Here is an 18,135-nt window from a genome sequence, read left to right as displayed (position 1 = left end):
AGTTGATCTTTGATGACTCCCGACAGCCCCCGGCGGAATGCGTCCTTCAAAGCCGCATCATTCCATTCAGTGTTGTCTGCAGCTGAGCGGAAACGGATGGCATATTCACCCACGCTGAGGTCCCCCTGGCGTAGGTTTTCGAGCCTCCGGACCGCTTCGCGGGTGGGAGCAACATGGTCGAATGCCCGTCGGAGGGCGACGAAGAATGCCTCTGCAGACTGGCAGGAGGCGGACCCCCGGTCCCACTCGCTCGTTGCCCACTCTGCTGCCCGTCCGGTGAGGTGGGAAATGATGAAAGCCAGCTTGGTATATTCTGACTCATAAATCACAGGAGACAGTTTAAAATGAAGGTCACATTGAAAAATAAATGTTCTACAGTCACCTGATTGTCCAGAGAATCTGTCAGGAGGGGCAAGCTGTGGCGAGGAGCAGGGAGGAAGGCTGACGGTGGGTTCAGCTGGCGGAGGCATTGATGAGGCCGCAGGAACCATTCTGACAGGCTGGGTAGGAACGACATTCCCAGGTTCCAGGTGAATTAGAATCCTTTGCATGGTCTGGTTAATCTTCAAAATCTGATTTGATTTATTTTCTCGGTCCCCTCGCTGCTGCTCTATGAGCTGCTGCACAGCTTGGCTCAGAGCAACGAGGTGTGCTTCAGCTTCATGGAGCCGACGTCCATGTGCTCCAACAGCTGTCAAAATTGTCTTCGTCTCGGCTGGGTCCATTCTGGTCAGTGCGTTCTGTTAGAACACGACACTAGGTGTGGACCCAAATGCATCGAGACTCCAGGATCAGTGGTCAAAAAAAGATTTATTTTACAAAAAACAAAAGCACAAAAGACAACAAAAAGAGAAAGCACAACGTGCTCTACAAATAACCTAAAAAAACTCTAATGAACTAAAAGAGAAGTACAACGTACTCTATAAAAACTACAAAGCCTGAGAGGATAATACAAGGAACAAGATTCAAGATTCAAAATACTTAACACGAGACGGTCTTCACAAGATCACAGATACGACGCACTGACAAGAGACAAAGGGAACGGGGAGAATATATAAGGGAGGCAGGGATCACAAACAGGTGTGGACAATTATGAGGAGACACCAGGTGCAGGCAATGATGGGACAGGGAAGACAAAGACAAGACTGACAGAGTGCAGACAGAACAGGAAGGAAACCACCATCACCAAAATAAAACAGGAAGAGACAAAAACCCAAAACTAAATCAACATAAACGTCGACGCATGACACAGTGTAGTGTACAAGTTTATATAGTCAAATCTGGCAATACTGTAAAACACAGTGAATGGGAGAGTGTACAAGTGTAGAAGATTAGTAACATGGATAGAAAAAATGTCATGAGTGGTATTGGTGGGGGGTCTGGGGGTCCTCCCCCAGAAAATTTTTAAAGCTTCAGGTCAATCTTGGTGCTCTCTGGTTAATTTTAAAGGGTATGAAAACCTTTGAAGCAAGTGAAAATAATAACTAGAAGAAAACCTTACTGCAAAAAATGAGTGAAAAACTTTTTATTTAACAATTTAGGAACTCCTAAAACATAACTCCAACAGCACATGAATTTTGGGGAAAATGTCTGTGTAAATGTAACCCTAACCAACTAATCTTTTATTTTTTCTGCTTTTTGGCACTGAAACCAAAAGTTTCAAGCTTGGTCATTCCGGATGTATGCTTCTGTTTTTTTTTCCAGAGACACATGGCACATTAGTAGAACTTTTCACTTTGGCAGTAGAGGTGGAGGTTGTTGCAGGGACAGTGGAGCTTGGAGCAGTGGAGGTGGAGGCTTGTACTGTACCACACAGATAGAAATAAGATGCTAAACGGGTCAAAATAAAGCACTTATGCAGTCGGGCGCATAACCGCGTAAGGCCGCGGCACGCACGGGAAGGGCACATACACACAAACACAAACACACACACTAGTCATATACCAGCAAGAGGAGATAAGCTATGAACCCAAACATGAAGGTACATGCAGATCAGTTCTGTCTTCTTCCCTTTTCGCTGTGGTTCTTTCATAATGAAAGCTACTTGTTAGCACTAAACTAAAGTTAGCGTCTGGAGGCTGAACTTCAGTAAAGCTGAACTTGTCCATGTGTTTCTGAGGCACAGAATGAGCAGCGTTTCCTTCCAAAGATAAATAGACATCAATCTGTCCTCCCGACATAAAAATAAAGAAGTCATCTTATTATCATCACTGTTAAACCTATCAGCACCCTGTGCGTGGCGTGCCTGTGTTAAACACCTGCAGATTCTGGACAGCAGACCCAGGACAGGATCGCGGTGCTGACTGGACTGGGTCTGGACTGGGGAAGTTACTTCAATATGACTTTTTCCCCCCTCAATTTTTCCATTTGACGGAAATCCGTCGTGGTGACGGAAAACTTTAATCCCTGATAAAGGGATATATTAATCTTCTATTGAGCAGTTACTGCCACAGTTAGTCAATTGATGACCAGCAAAGTCAAATGTATTTATTTTTTTGTTGATATTTGCTCATTATTAAATCCATTTTAATCTACTCCATAGCAACACCGACTGAATTGACCAATCTGGTCAAATTCTGGACTGGATGGGAGATTCTACCAACAAGTCTCTGTGTAGAGGTAGTCAAGGGTAGATGCCCCACAGCTTCCACCTGCTTCGAGACGTTGCGCATCCCAGGGCACTACAAGGATTACACATCTTTTAAAAGCGACATCCTAGCCTGTATTTGCACTTGCCAGACAAGATTTGCACTAAGATATGTTGATGTGACTTAAGCTTGGTGGATATTTAAACTTTTGTTATGTTTTAAGAGTTGTTAGTTGAACTTAGGGCTGCACGATTTTGGCAAAAAAAAAAATCCCGATTTTTTCCTCTAAAAACTCGATTTTCGATTTCAATTTTTGGGTATAACTAGAAAAGGCAACAGCAGTCAACATGTCGTTTTCGTGAGCAGCCCACAATGCAAGCCACTGCTCTGACCTCAAAGCTGTGATGGGATCACGTGATGAACCTACAGTTTTGTTTTGTTTTTTCTCTTCATTAAATCTTTGAAATGAAGTAGAGTATACAAACAATGTATACAACAAGAAAATAACATAAGTTTGTCAGGGGGAATACACTATAAGAAAATGTCCAAATCAGAGCAAATACTGATAGTTGTTACAGCCTTTTTGTTTCCACATTTATCTAACAGCTTTAAATAAATTTCAACATCTTACAAAACATAAATAATATTTGGTTTTGTGTTACAGAACTTACATTTGTGAATGAAAAATTTAGCAAGTAAGATGACTAAATTAATTATTAAAAAAAAAAAAAAAAAGTTTTTTTTTCTTTCTTTTCTGGGTATCTGGCCCACAGCAGTGATACCAGTGTCAGTCAGTGACAGGCATCAGTCGTGCGTGTGTGCGTGGACCAGGTTAATATGAGTGTTCCCCATGCGGTTCTATTTAAACTGGAGGATCTGTGTGTGGAACAGACCGACCCAGGACACACTGGAGGGATTCTATCTGTGGAGCTGGTGCATGTGTGTGGGCAGGGGGCTGTGTGGGCTCCTCTGCTGAGGCTGATGACCCCCGGACCCGGTTCGGAAGAAGACAGTACGGTACAGATCCGGGACAACGGAAGATGAGTGATCTGCTTGCAGTTATATTTCAATTGCGGGATCCGTGCGTGAAGCCACGGCTTATATTGGTATAAGTGCTGCGGGTTCATGAACAGATTTAACGTCCGGTCATTACACGGACTTCTGTGACAGACCGCTGTCACAGGAAGAGCCTACGGTAGCCCGCGGGCACGCGGAGGCGCGCGGCCCGGAGGCATGAGAGAGATGAAATCGATTTTACGATTTCCCTTTTTTAAAAATTGTCCTAATTAAAAAATCCGATTTCGATTTAAAATCGATTAATCGTGCAGCCCTAATGCACAGTAATATGGACAGAACATCTGCACATCTTTATCTTTTGCCCGTTTCTCCTCTTCTTCTTTTTCTAAATTGAACACCTGACAGACCCACAGGTCAACGGTCCCACACTCCCCCTCCCCCTCCCCCTCCTCTTTCTCTCGCTGCTTCTGTGCATGCGCCGCACGGCACCACCACAGCATGCAGGGGCGCCTGCACAACAGAGGGGGCACTATTGTGCCAATTCCCTGGCACACTGTGATAGATTGACTCAATTTTTTTAAGAGCTCGTGGCACGGCACCCCTCATGAAATGCCGCCCCGGGCAAATGCCCACTCTGCCCATATGAGAAACCGCCCCTGTACACATCACTACTGTGTACACTACAAAAGGGTTAACACATTCTGTGATTAAACATACTTAAAGTTCTCACACATGTTCATATCACTGCAAACTTACCCACATCACCATATGCCTGCCCTGACAGCCTAACTGAGATTCAACCTAAGCACTGTTTTTAAGCGGGAGGTGGCAGCAGAGGATAAAACAAACAAACAAGACAAACAAAAGAAAAAAAGGAAAGAAAACTAGTCCGCCCTGAGGGCAATTCTCAGATCTTTTGTGCCTGTTACCGGCTCACTTGCCGGGCGGACTAGACAAAGAAAAAAACCCAAACCAACTAATAACACAAAAACAACAGCAAAAAAAAAAAAAACAGCTAGCAGGCCCCAGATGCCTCTGTAAAAAGCACAAATACAAATTTAAAACACTTTATTAAATCCATTAAAATACACAACCGTTTGCAGATTACATTACAAAATTTAAAATACCCAGTTTGTCCAAATGGTTCCCTTACCCACTACCAGTATTTGCCACCCCAGCAGGGAAACCAGTCTGAAACATAAAAACAGTTCATGTCACACACCTGCGAACAATATAAACATTTAAAAACAGGGCCTCAGCCTAGCGCTGTTCATTTGTTCCCCTGCACCAGCATGAACTGAGCTGTGCGCTCACCTCACTCCTCCGGTCGGAACCACCAGACACACACCTGTTCCTTCCTGCAGGCGGGCATATTTATACCCACCTTCCTAGTCCCTGTACCTCCCCTTCTTTACTTAGCACCACTTGCAACACCTCGAATGTAACCAATTAATTAAATGCTCTAAAACAAAAATAAAAATTTTAGTCACCTGTGGAATGGACAGGACTGAATAAACACCATCCAATCATTTTAACCGGCCCATTGAAATGACTGAATGGTGATATGTCTATAAAACTCAACTGTCATTTGTCCCTCCCCCCTCTGTGAGAACAATCCTTCACTCTGGAGGCGTGGCTTCTGGGGGAAGTCTGAAGAAAGGGGTTTGGACTTTTGAACTGTGTATTTTCTAAATGTAGCTTGCACAAACCTTTTTTCCAGGATCTCCTACCCTACCTTTAATCTGTGATACGCTATAATCAGCCCAAATAATTGGTCGGCTTTACTCTTCACATCTGGATCCTGTGATTCAAGATTTCAAATATAATTGATTCAGTTTCTTCCACTAAAGTGAAGGTTATCTCCGGTAAGAAAAAAATCACCATGGACAAAAGACGCCAGTCAGGAGTGAAAAAAGCGAGTGTGGTAAAGCTGAACGAAGGTGGAGAAAGACAAACCTGCAGGTCCATTAGAACATCTACAAGGAGACACTTCATCATTCCAATGTAAAACTGAAGAATGCACGGCAGTCGTGTCTGGTATGTTTGTGTTTGACAACATGAGCTTGATAATTAGTACGTTAGGACTGTGTGTGATTTTACCACAGTTAATGACACAGTATTAGTTTGATTCAGTAGGTCAGAGCCCAACTAACGTTAACTGGCCGACAAATGTGTCTGTCTTCTACTAATGTTTGTAAAGTTGGCTCTGTGTTGTAACGTTAAGTTTAGCTTTTGTTGTTAAGTACTAAGATTAGCTGCATGGATGGTTTAGCAGAGTTCCCACCAGTCCTGGAAAACCTGGAAAATAAGAAAAAAGGTCAAATGTCCTGGAAATGGTTAAGTTATCCTGGAAAATTATTGATCCTCCCCCTGCCTTGTGACCTTGTGTGTCTAAACTGAGATGAAACAAAGGAAATAGTTTTTAGTGATTATTTGAAGATATACAAATATTTTTAGAGGAAGTGCAGGAGAGAAAGTAACAGAGGAGAGAAAGTTGAGTGTGAATTGTCCAGTTGAACATTGTAACTCCAGTTTGTCAGGCTAATGAAGTGCTCCACTGTGATCTGTGGGTGTGTTTGCATTATTCTAGGATACATTTGTCATAATTATTGTTCATAGATAAATTATAGCCATAGACTGCACATCAAATGTCTGAATAATAAACATAGAAACAGTCTGGGTAAATGCAAGTTACAACTGTAGAAAAGAACACTTCCACAGAATGAGAAGGACAGGGGAATGGAGGAGTGTATTATGGGATAACTTGTCTCTGTAGTGACTGAAAATGTCCTGGAAAATAATTTCAGGGAAACAGTGGGAACCCTGGTTTAGGTTTGTTGGTTCAGGCTGAAAATCCTCAAAGTGTCTTCAAACAGCTAATGTTACATGTAGTGTTCGATTTTCTTGAACTCTGAATTAACGTTAATGCTTGTGCTGTTGGTGCTCATTATGGCTGAGCTCGTAAAAGAGCAAATAGGTTAAACAAGGTTCAAAGGAACAATAAGCAGAGCTAATCATATTTCTTTCTCTTATCAGGAACATTGTCCATGGATTGTGATCGTCCAGATTTGGTTCCATCTGTTTTTTCACACAGCAGCACCAGAGACACCTCAGGAAAGGTGGCCAGGTCAGTGTCATGTCATGTGTGGTTTTTGACTTTCTGGTTCGCTTGTTAACTATCTGAGCAAATCAGATCTATTTGTATGGCCTTCTTTATTATGTTATTGCATTACCTCTTAATGTGTTGATTATTTTGGGTTTTTAACTGAACTGTACTCTATTGTTTGTGCTAGAAATGAAAGAAAGAGAATACAGGATGAAGATAAGGCCCCTGCTACCTGCCCCACAAGCAAACCTGAGGCAGATCCTCTAGATCAGGGGTGTCAAACTCCTTTTAGTTCAGGGGCCACATTCAGCTAAATTAGAACTGAAGTGGGCCAGACCAGTAAAATAATAACATAATTATATATGTAAATAATGTCAACTCCAAACTTTTCTCTGTGTTTTAGAGCAAAAAAAAAGTTGATTTACATTATGAAAAGCTGGCACGTGCAAAGCAGGGGGCCGGGTGGGCTTGAGCCCCTGCTGCTTTGATCCTCTGCCTACAAGTGCCCTTTTTACTCGTTTTTTTTTTTTTTTTTTTGGCGCAAAAAACTGCATGACTAAAATTTTCGTGACTAAAATTCTGATCAATGATAATAAATGTTAAGAGTGGTTTAATTTGGCTGTCACTGGACCTGGTCATGGTGCCCTTTCATCTCTGTCATGCCCCGCCCCTTCCTCCTGTGCAACCTTGCTTGCAACACACACACACACACACGTGCGTGCACATGTCATGTGATCTGGAGAATGAATGAGGAGGAGGGAAGCACCGCGATTCCAGGTACGTGAGAGTCCACCCACTATCTGCCCAAAACATTCACTTGTCTCTTTTGGTCCTGGTCCTATTCTTCAACAACTATAGTTTTGGGGACAAAAACCGATGGTAAGTGAGTAAATAATTCAATATCATCGTCACGTCATGGAATGAGCTCCCAGACTAGCACACTCTAACAGCTGGGTGCCCACCTGAGTCTGAGTCCTGCTGAAGCACTCACACAGATTTGCTTCTGTTTTATTTCCATAAACTGTTGAGTTTTAGCCGCAAAATTCTAACACATGGTAATAGTCCTCACTTGCTGAAACAGTCACTTTTTCTTCAGTTTTCTCTGTTTTTGCATAATACCTTTAAGTTTACTCTGAGCTTTAATGAACATCTACATGATCAGTAAATTAAATAGAGGGTAAAGGAAGTGATTTACACTGAAAAATGCAAAACACAGAGGTTTTTATTATAATAAATGGTGATAAATCACATGAGAAACGTTAAAAAGAGAGAAAAAAAAAATCATTTAGAAGCTGCCATAAAAGTACCACTGGGTCTTAATGGGTTAAAATGTGCTGAAGTAATTAAATTCTGCTAAACCGATATAAAATTGCATAAAAATAAAACACATCCAAGTCTTCTTCTCATCCAATACCTAAATCCGGCCCTTTTGGTGTACAAGAGTCATAAAACTTATGTAAAATCCCCCGACTCTTTCATCAGTGCCAACACTTTGACATTTCTGGTTTTGTTTCAGAAACTGCTGGATCCATTATCTGTCACATCTCCTGTCTACTCTGCTCTCTCTCTCTCTCTTACTTCTCAGCCACACCCCCTCATTACTCTGCCTGTCACACCTCCTCATCAGTTTATCACTCTCACCTGTGAGCCCGGCTGGGCTCATTAGGTAGAGGGTATATATTCACCTCTCTCCTCTCTGTTCTCCACCAGATTGTATCTACCATCGTGTGTTACTCTCCAGTGTTTTCTCCTGTCTGCTTTTCTGATCCTGACCCTGTTAGTTCCTGACCTGCCATGCCTGCCGCCTGGAGATTCACCTGCCCGCCTGTTAGACCACGTCTCCCTGTCTTAGCCCCCAGTAACCGACCAGCCCTGTCTGACCACGTCTCTCCGCCTGACCCCCGGATAACTGACCTGCCTTCTGTCCTCCGGCCTTTTCTCCTGCCTGTTCCCCTTTGGACTCGTTTGGATCTCCTGCCTGTCTCTGGTTTACCTGTTGTCTGTCCCTTGTCGGTTGCTTGTCTGCTTCCTAATAAAGACTGTGCTCACCGAGCACCTTAAACTGCACTTGGGTCCTCCGTTGTACTTGTTTCATTATCGTAATATCTGTGTTCGCCTCAAACATCTTGAGTGAATCTTATTTGAAATAACCACAAACCTCCACAAATATTCCCATCAACCTGGTCAATATTAAATGATACAACTATAAATACTACAATATAAACTTTATTATTATCATGTAATGTTAAATGGTTTGGCTTGGGTTAACACTTCCTCTACATGGTTATTTCTTAACTGTGGAAAACCTAAATATCATCATAAATATGTCCTAGAATGAAAAGAAACTAAATAATCAATGTGTCACTGTAAAAGTAGGTGTAAAACAAGATGTAAAATGAAAGTATTTCTAGTTATTAACATTCACTGTCATGCTTTTATACATAATTTAACATCTGTTTTTAAGAATTTGTCTTGGACTTACACTGCAAAAATCCAAATCTTACCAAGTGTATTATTCTCATTTACTCGTCCAAATATCTCATCACACTTAAAATAAGACAGAATCACCTACAGAGTAACTTGTAAGGGAGATAAAAGAACTTATTTTTAGACAATAGATCTAGAAAATCTTATTTCAAGAAATCTTACCAAGATAATTTTCACTTGTTCCATTGGCAGATTTTTTTGGTGAATTGAGCAAAAAAAAAAAAAAAAACCTGAATCAAGCAAAAAAATCTGCCAATGGAACAAGTGAAAATTATCTTACTAAGATTTCTTGAAATAAGATTTTCCAGATCTATTGTCTAAAACCAAGTTCTTATATCTCACTGAAAAGTTACTCTTTAGGTGATTTTGTCTTATTTTAAGTGTGATGAGATATTTGGACTAGAAATGAGAAAAATACACCTGGTAAGATTTAGAGTTTTGCAGGGTATTAACACACAAAAACTTCTACACATTACATCTTTATTTCCACTTCTATAGAAACTGAACATCAAAAGAAACTTATCACATATTCTATGTGATGCCATTTCACACCATTTTATTAAATATGAAAACAAATTCTTTCTTTTTCTTAAAAAAACATTTAATTAACAAAGAAAATACAACAAACAACAAAACAGTGGATGAGTATCCAGAGGATAATGTCAAATATGACAAAGGGGAGTTCAACAAAGTTCACATTTAGCAACAAGCAACATTATTAATCCACAGCAAGTCAAAGATCTCAATCCCATTGAACATCTGTGGGATATTCTTGGTAGATCCGTGTATGCTAGGTGTCCAGCACCTGGCAACCGCCAGATGCTCATCCAGGCCCTTCAGGAAGAGTGGGACAACATCCCCCAGATAGGATCAGGAGGTGAATCCAGAGTATGTGCAGAAGGTGCACAGCCTGTGTTAGGGCTCAGGGAGGACACACCCAGTATTGAGGACATTGATCTGGACCGTTTGGTCAATCTTTGACTTGCTGTGGATTAATAATGTTGCTTGTTGCTAAATGTGAACTTTGTAATTGGTGGTTATTCGTTTCAATGCGCCCTTTTGGAAGTTTGAGCCCCTGCCCCTTTATAGCTCTCTGCACGGCCCTGCCGACCACGGTGTGGTTTTGTGGGCTGTCGTCATGGATTAGCCTACCGCTATATTTACTGTACACTTCCACATCTGGTTTATAAATGGCGGGACGCCAACATTTACGGATATAACAACGATAAAATAGAATGTTATTACATCAGATATCAACTGTCATAGCAGAATTTAATGCAAAATATCGCACTAATCACTTCGTAGATGGGGGTGACTTCAATATAACTCCTGACGAGTGGAAAGACAGATGGCCTTCGAAATTTTCGAGTGAATATAAAAATCCAATTTTAGAAGAATTTAGAAGCAATAACAAATTAGTTGATATCTGGAGACTTCTACACAATGTTGTTAAACAATTTACCTGGTTTAAACCAAACGGCCAAAGTAGATCACGTATTGATTACTGGCTTGTCTCGGATTCAATCTCAGAACATGTAACAGAAACATCAATTGCTAATTGCCCTTTAAGTGATCACTGTATTATTAATATTAAACTAGAAAAAAGAAAATATAATAAAAAAACAAAAGACTACTGGAAATTTAACTCCCAGTTGTTAAAGAACACAGAATTTTGTGATGGAATAAAAAAATTGATTCTGGATATAAAAAATGATCATACTATTGTCACACCGATCCAAAAATGGGAATACGTTAAATTCAGTTTAACAAAATATTCAATAACATTTAGTAAAAACTTAAACATGGAAAAGAGAGCAAAGGAAACATCTGTGGTCAAAGAACTTATGTTACTCTATAGTAAACTTAATTGGAATGAAGAAGATAAAGAAAATATAAACAAACTACAGACTAAACTAGATGAGATGTATATTACTAAGGCTAAAGGAGCATATATAAGATCCAGAGCCCGTTGGATTGAAGAGGGAGAAAAGAACACAGTCTATTTTTGTAATTTGGAAAAACGCAGACAGGAATATAATTCAATTGATAGTCTAATGATTGAAGGTGCAGAGTGCACGGATTCTAAAAGAATAGCAAAAGAAGTTTTCAACTTTTATAGCAATCTGTATAAGTCCTCATATTCAGAACAAAATGCCTCATCCTTCCTAAATAAAATAAAAAATCTGATTCCTATGATTGGTAAAGAATTTAAAGAAACATGTGATGAGGAATTAAGAATTACAGAACTTGATTGTGCAATTAAAAGAATGGCATCCGATCGCTCCCCAGGACCAGATGGTTTAACTACTCATTTTTTAAAACACTTTTGGGAAGATTTAAAACTAATGCTGCTCCAAGCTATTAATGAATGTATTAACCAAAAGAACTAATGGAAACAATGAAACAAGGTGTAATTAAACTAATACCAAAACCTGGAAAAGACAAGAAGATTTTAAGCAGTTTAAGACCTATTACACTATTAAACACCGATTACAAGATTCTGACAACAGTTTAGGCAACAAGATTAAAAACAGGTTTATCTAAGTTCATTAGCCCAACACAATCTGGCTTTCTCAAAAGTAGATCTATACATAACAACATCCGCCTGGTTCTGGATCTTATTGAATATAATCACTTAATTGAGGAGGATGCTCTCATATTATTTTTAGACTTCCATAAAGCTTTTGATTCAGTGGAACATACATTTATTATTAATACTTTAAAACAATTTGGTTTTGGTAATAAATTCATTGATATAATAACAATGCTATATACAGGTATCAACAGTTGTGTTTCTCTTCCAGAAGGCACATGTCCTAGATTTAATGTGGAACGGGGAATTAGACGAGGATGCAGCATCTCACCTCTTCTATTCATTACAGTCACAGAATTATTAACTATAGCTGTTACAAATTCAAATATTGAAGGACTATACATTAATAATAACAAATTGATTATAAGTCAGCTAGCTGATGATACGACCATATTCCTAAAAAATAAAGAACAAATACCATTAGCTTTAGAAATAATAGAGACATTTTCCCAAGCATCTGGTCTAAGATTGAATCTGAGTAAATGTGAACTTATGAGTATTCATAACTGCCCTGACTCCTCAATATGTAATATACCAGTAAAGACGGATGTAAAGGTATTTGGATTTCTAAAGACTCAGACACTAGTATTAAAAAGAATATTCAGAACAATGTTGACAAATGCAGGAGAACATTAAACAATTGGCTACAAAGAGATTTAACATTATTTGGTAGAACAATGTTAACTAAATTTGAATCACTCTCTAGATTAATTTATCCTGCATATTCTTTAGCCATTTCTCAAAGACAAATTAAGGAGATTAATAGAATAAACTTTAATTTTATTTGGAAAAATAAACATCACTACATCAAAAAGAGGGATTTTTTGAAAGACTATAAGAATGGTGGACTTAAGGCAATTGATTTTGAAATTATGAATGGAGTGTTAAAAATTAAATGGCTCTAGTCTTTTTTAAAGAATGGAAAGGACATACGGTTTTCACTGCCCTCATTTATATTCAATAAAATGGGTGGTATTCGGTTTTTACTAACATGTGATTTTGAAATTACAAAATTGCCCATTAAACTATCCACTTTTCATCAACAGGTATTGTTACAATGGAAAATGGTCTTCAAACACAATTTCAGTCCTCATAATGTTCCATTATGGAATAACAGTCATTTTGAGTAGGAGGAAGTCTATTTTTATGGAAAACTGGATGGAGAAAGATATATGGTCTATTGTACATTTAATGGACAATTATGGTCATTTTTTTGAACTGAAAGAATTTATTAAGTATAATGTTGAATGCTCCATGGCAGATTATAAAAAGGTCATTCAAAACATCCCAAGTGCCCTTATTCAGCTAGTGAAGAATAGCTTGTCGATCATAACAACACCTAGATTGCCCAAAATTAAAATCAGGTGTGTAGATTTTTTGAATAACAAATGTAATAAAAAATTTATTAGAGAACACCTTATTGACTCTATATACCTGGAAAAAACTAGGAGCACACTCTTCCTCCAAACTTACAGCAAATCTGATAGATCAATGATAAGAACAAAATGTTTAAAATTTCCACTTCCTCCAAAATATAAGGAGATACATTTAAAAACTATTAATAACATATATCCATCAAATGAATTCATTAAAAAAGATTCAAATTTGAAGTAGAAAATTGTCAAATGTGTGATAAAAACGTGGAAACAACAGAACATTTATTTTATGCTTGTGAAATTGTCCAAAATATATGGAGATGTGTTCATGATTTACTGTCCTCTAGTTCTATGGAAATGGACTTCCTCTCTTATAATGACATTCAGACGGGTGTAATCCTCAAAAATAAAAAAAGATGAGTTTTTGATGAATAACATAATTATAGTAACAAAATATTACATACATAAATGCAGATGTGCTAAAACTTCCCCCTCATGGTCTGCACTTAAAAACAAACTCCTTCTGTTTAAAAAGTGTTTGAAAATAATTGATAATGCCCAAGCTGAGAAACTGCACACACTCATAGAAAATCTTCAACTGTGCTGAACCCCTTGTACCTTTTTTTTCTTTCTTTCTTTTTTTTTTTAATCTAATTATCTTTTATTTGTATAGTCTTAGTTATTTTATTTTTACCTTAAGCTTTCAGATATTTTCTGATTCATATATGTATATATATATATATATATATATATATATATATATATATATATATATATCATAAATATATATATATATATATAGCAAAAAGATATATATATATATATATATATATATATATATATATATATATATATATATATATATATATATATCTTTTTGCTATAAAAAAATGGCGGGACGCGCATTGATGACGCAATGATGCAGAGACAATTCTCTGACCAATCATCGAGCCGTTATCATAGACACACTTTACTTTAAATGGACGAATCACAACGCTGTATTGACATGGCCAACCAATCAGAATGCAGCTTGTTGTCATTCCCGGAAGTGCCAGCCCTGTTTGTTCCTCCTTTGTTTTTGCTGTTAGAGCCAGAGACAAGCCGTGAAGCGGGTTCATCCAACTTCATTCTACTCGATGTTAGTCGGTGGGTTTGGACACAGATTCTCATCTTTTGATACTTAGGAGCAGTTTGAGCTCAAATCTACCCAAGTCTTTTTCCTCCTGGATATCTCGGTGCTCTCCGCTATAGTTAGCCGGTACCGGAGCTGCTAACTCTCGTGCAGTGAAGCGGAGACGGTCACGTGAGTTTGGATGGATTTCCTTTTCAGTCCTCGCGCTGCTTGAACATGCTCCGGTTGTTTTCTATGCGCTGCATAGGAGTTTGTTTAGGGCCGTTGCTATGGAGATAACATGGCGGTAGTAGGAACACGAGAGCACCAGCAGCGCTGATATTTGTAATTCCGCCCAAAATACACAGTTGAATCTTATTTCCTGTTCAATAGAACAGAGTTTGTTCTGATATAGATACTTGTACATTGTGATGAATAACAGTGACTAACGCCCCCGTTTGTGCCTGAGCACCCCCCTCTCAGCTTTCTCATCCAGAACGCCCCCTGGGGGGCGGTCCCACCCCCGTTGACAAACCCTAGTGGAGGATGTTAAAGTCATGTCTGCTGTTTGTTTGTTCCACTTGTGGATTTCCTGCCTCAGTGGATGAAATCCTGGAAATGCAGAGCCATCATACAGACCTTCTGGAGCTGCTGGGTCACAGATTGGATCTTTAGGACTGCAAAGCTTTTCTGAGGTCAGTGAATACTCCAACTGTGGGATGGTTTGGATTGATTGAACTGCTGATTTCCTCTGTTGAGTCTATTAATGCCAGTGAAGTTCCTCTGCTCTGCTTTATGTTTATCTATGAATTTGTCCAACCGTTTACTGAATAGTTTTTCTAGAATTTGTGAGAATTGAGGTCGAACTGAAACAGGTCTGGAGTTTGTGAAATGGTGGTTAATCCTAGATTTATAAAGAGGGAACTTTAGCAACTTTCCTTTGGTTTTAATTTAGTCATAGTCCAGGTTGACTGTTGGTTTACAGAAATATGTATTCCTCATGTTTTATACACTGTATAAGTGTTTTTGTGTGTGTTTTTAGTTTTGAAGATGGTTTTATCAGAGATGAGAGTTAGAAGAGTTTAGTGCGTTCATGTCTCACAGATAGCTGCTGTCTAGGTCGTCTGACTGAATTTGTCGTGTATGGAGCAGGGATTTTTCCTCCTGTTGCTCAGTACATGTGCAGACTATTAGTAGATGGAGTTGTAATGTAAAACAAACTTCACTTTGTTCTTGCTCCTTAGTGAGTCCTGTGTTGTTTGTATGTGAGGTTATATCAAATATTGTTTGTCCTTTTAACATTGAGTATCTGCTGCTGTTCGAATCAGTTTCTTTGCTTCTTTGAACTGGTGTTTGTATTGTGTTATTTTGCAGATATTGCAGAATTCGTATCAGTAATGCTATTGTTGTGTTTCTACTTTTATTGTTGAGATGATGTGATATGAGATGGTGCAGACTATTGGTAGATGGAGTTGTAATGTAATGTTTAGTTCTGGCTCCTTGGTGAACCCCCCCACCCCCATTGTACTTCAGATGTTTGTTGTAATTGTTGGCTTTCCTGGCCTTTGTCTCCCTGAGCCCCCTCCTCAGCTGGTCCATAGTGAGGGACGGGGGAGTGGGAGGTGACTGGAGGGCCTCCTCTGTTACAGGGAGGGCCAGAGGAGCCTATGGTAACAGGGAAGGCGGGGGGGGGGGTTCTATACGGGAGAGGTGTGAAGAGGGACCTGAATGGGTGGGGGCTGGAGTCAGGACAGATTCAAACCTGTTGAAATGCAAATTCAGCTCGTTTGCCCAGTCCTGATCTCCATTAAATGGTGGGCGGTCATTATTCGATACGTTCAGGGTGCAGAGGTGAATTTGGATGTATCGCCAAGAAAAAGAAAACTGGTATAACTCAACAGTTTTTTGTCCAATCAGCACCAAACTCCATGAGCGTGATCAGAGTCACACCCTGAACATGACATGACAATATTGAATCAGACTCATAGTGCCACCTATTGGTAACAATAAATGACACGTTTTGGTGTTTTAATGTACAGATTGAACATGTCCAACTTTAATTTCTTCAGAAAACCTTAACAAGTTCAGGATTTAATACATTCCAAGTTGGTGACGTTAGGTAACGTCATATGATCATGGTGGCGAAACGAGTTCTGAGGGTTTTTTTTATAAAACAAGAAATTGTTGGAACTCATTTGTACATTGTCGAATCTGCATCAATTTTCACATGTAGAATAAGAGGACTGAGTTTTTCAATGTTTGAAAGTGTCCTATTAATTATCTAACGAGTTAATTTTGTCTGTCTGCTTAATCTGCTTTGAAAGGGATGTGTTTGTTGTGTTCCATTCCATTGCATTTCAGTGACCACCTCTTCTGTTTCTTTGTGTTTTGATGTAGAGAGAAGACAAAGGTGGATTTAAAGTGAAACCTGAAAGTTGTGTCGGACAAAGATCACCTGATTCCAGCAAACATGGATGGAAGACCCACCTGTGACCAGTGTGGAAAGACTTTCACCACAGCAAGTTACCTAAAAAGCCACCAACGCATCCACACTGGAGAAAGACCATATGCGTGTGACCAATGTGGAAAGAGTTTCACCCACATGAATGGTCTTAAATATCACCAACGCATCCACACTGGAGAAAAACCATATGAGTGTGACCAGTGTGGAAATGCTTTCACCAGCACAATGAACCTAAAAAGCCACCAACGCATCCACACTGGAGAAAAACCATATGAGTGTGACCAATGTGGAAAGAGTTTCACCCAAATGAGTGGGCTTAAATGTCACCAACGCATCCACACTGGAGAAAGACCATATGAGTGTGACCAGTGTGGAAATGCTTTCAACAGAGCAAGTTCCCAAAAAATCCACCAATGCATCCACACTGGAGAAAGACCAGATGTGTGTGACCAATGTGGAAAGAGTTTCACCCACATGAGTGGTCTTAAATATCACCAATGCATCCACACTGGTGAAAAAACATATGAATGTGACCAGTGTGGGAATGCTTTCACCAGCATGAACCTGAAAATCCACCAACGCATCCACACTGGAGAAAAACCATATGAGTGTGAGCTGTGTGGAAATGCTTTCAAGAGAGCAAGTCACCTAAAAATCCACCAACGCATCCACACTGGAGAAAGACCATATGTGTGTGAGCAATGTGGAAAGAGTTTCACCCAAATGAGTGGGCTTAAATGTCACCAACGCATCCACACTGGAGAAAAACCATATGAGTGTGACCAGTGTGGAAATGCTTTCAACAGAGCAATGAACCTAAAAATCCACCAACGCATCCACACTGGAGAAAGACCATATGTGTGTGACCAATGTGGAAAGAGTTTCACCCAAATGAGTGGGCTTAAATGTCACCAACGCATCCACACTGGTGAAAAAACATATGAATGTGACCAGTGTGGGAATGCTTTCACCACAGCAAGACACCTAAATAGCTAATCACCTAAAAATCCACCAATGGACCCACACTGGAGAGAGACCCAAGTCCATCCCATAATTTCACACCAACAACCCAAATCCATCTACATTTCACATCTGTTCTCACTTTAGTCCATTCACAAATATAAAAACCTCTGAAGTTATAATTACTCTGTGTTAATGGAAAGAAATCTTGAGTGCTATTTGGAACAATATTATTTTTTACTTTCTAAATCATTTACACTATCCTGCAATATTAAAGGTTTTAAGTGGAATAAATCAATTTTTGGTTGCTTCAAAATATCCTACTTTATTACTTACTTTACTAATAATTAGGTATATTATCAGTACAGGTTCAGTTATTGTCAGGTTTATATCAGTGAAATAAGACTTTGTCCTTATTTGATGTGTTTGTGAG

The 18,135-nt window shown here is 39.2% G+C and overlaps 3 protein-coding genes across 3 annotated transcripts in view; all 3 read left to right on the top strand.

Moving 5' to 3' along the window:
• LOC115435836 (uncharacterized) overlaps positions 1-18,135 on the top strand; it is a 1,131,008-nt gene that overhangs the window by 22,005 nt on the left and 1,090,868 nt on the right. The gene's annotated exons all lie outside the window — the stretch shown is intronic.
• The window catches only part of LOC115436291 (zinc finger protein 239-like), an 887,505-nt gene that overhangs the window by 54,567 nt on the left and 814,803 nt on the right, over positions 1-18,135 (top strand). The gene's annotated exons all lie outside the window — the stretch shown is intronic.
• LOC115436298 (zinc finger protein 658B-like) overlaps positions 14,203-18,135 on the top strand; it is a 78,010-nt gene continuing 74,077 nt past the window's right edge. Inside the window, exons 1-2 of the mRNA XM_030159134.1 lie at positions 14,203-14,470; positions 16,676-17,688. Coding sequence (XP_030014994.1) covers positions 16,749-17,688 — 940 coding nt within the window. The 5' untranslated portion in view covers positions 14,203-14,470; positions 16,676-16,748. The remainder of the gene's footprint in view (positions 14,471-16,675; positions 17,689-18,135) is intronic.

Source organism: Sphaeramia orbicularis, chromosome 16 (genome assembly GCF_902148855.1).
Source record: "Sphaeramia orbicularis chromosome 16, fSphaOr1.1, whole genome shotgun sequence".
Classification (NCBI taxonomy): domain Eukaryota; kingdom Metazoa; phylum Chordata; class Actinopteri; order Kurtiformes; family Apogonidae; genus Sphaeramia; species Sphaeramia orbicularis.
This window is presented reverse-complemented; position numbering and strand designations above follow the sequence as displayed.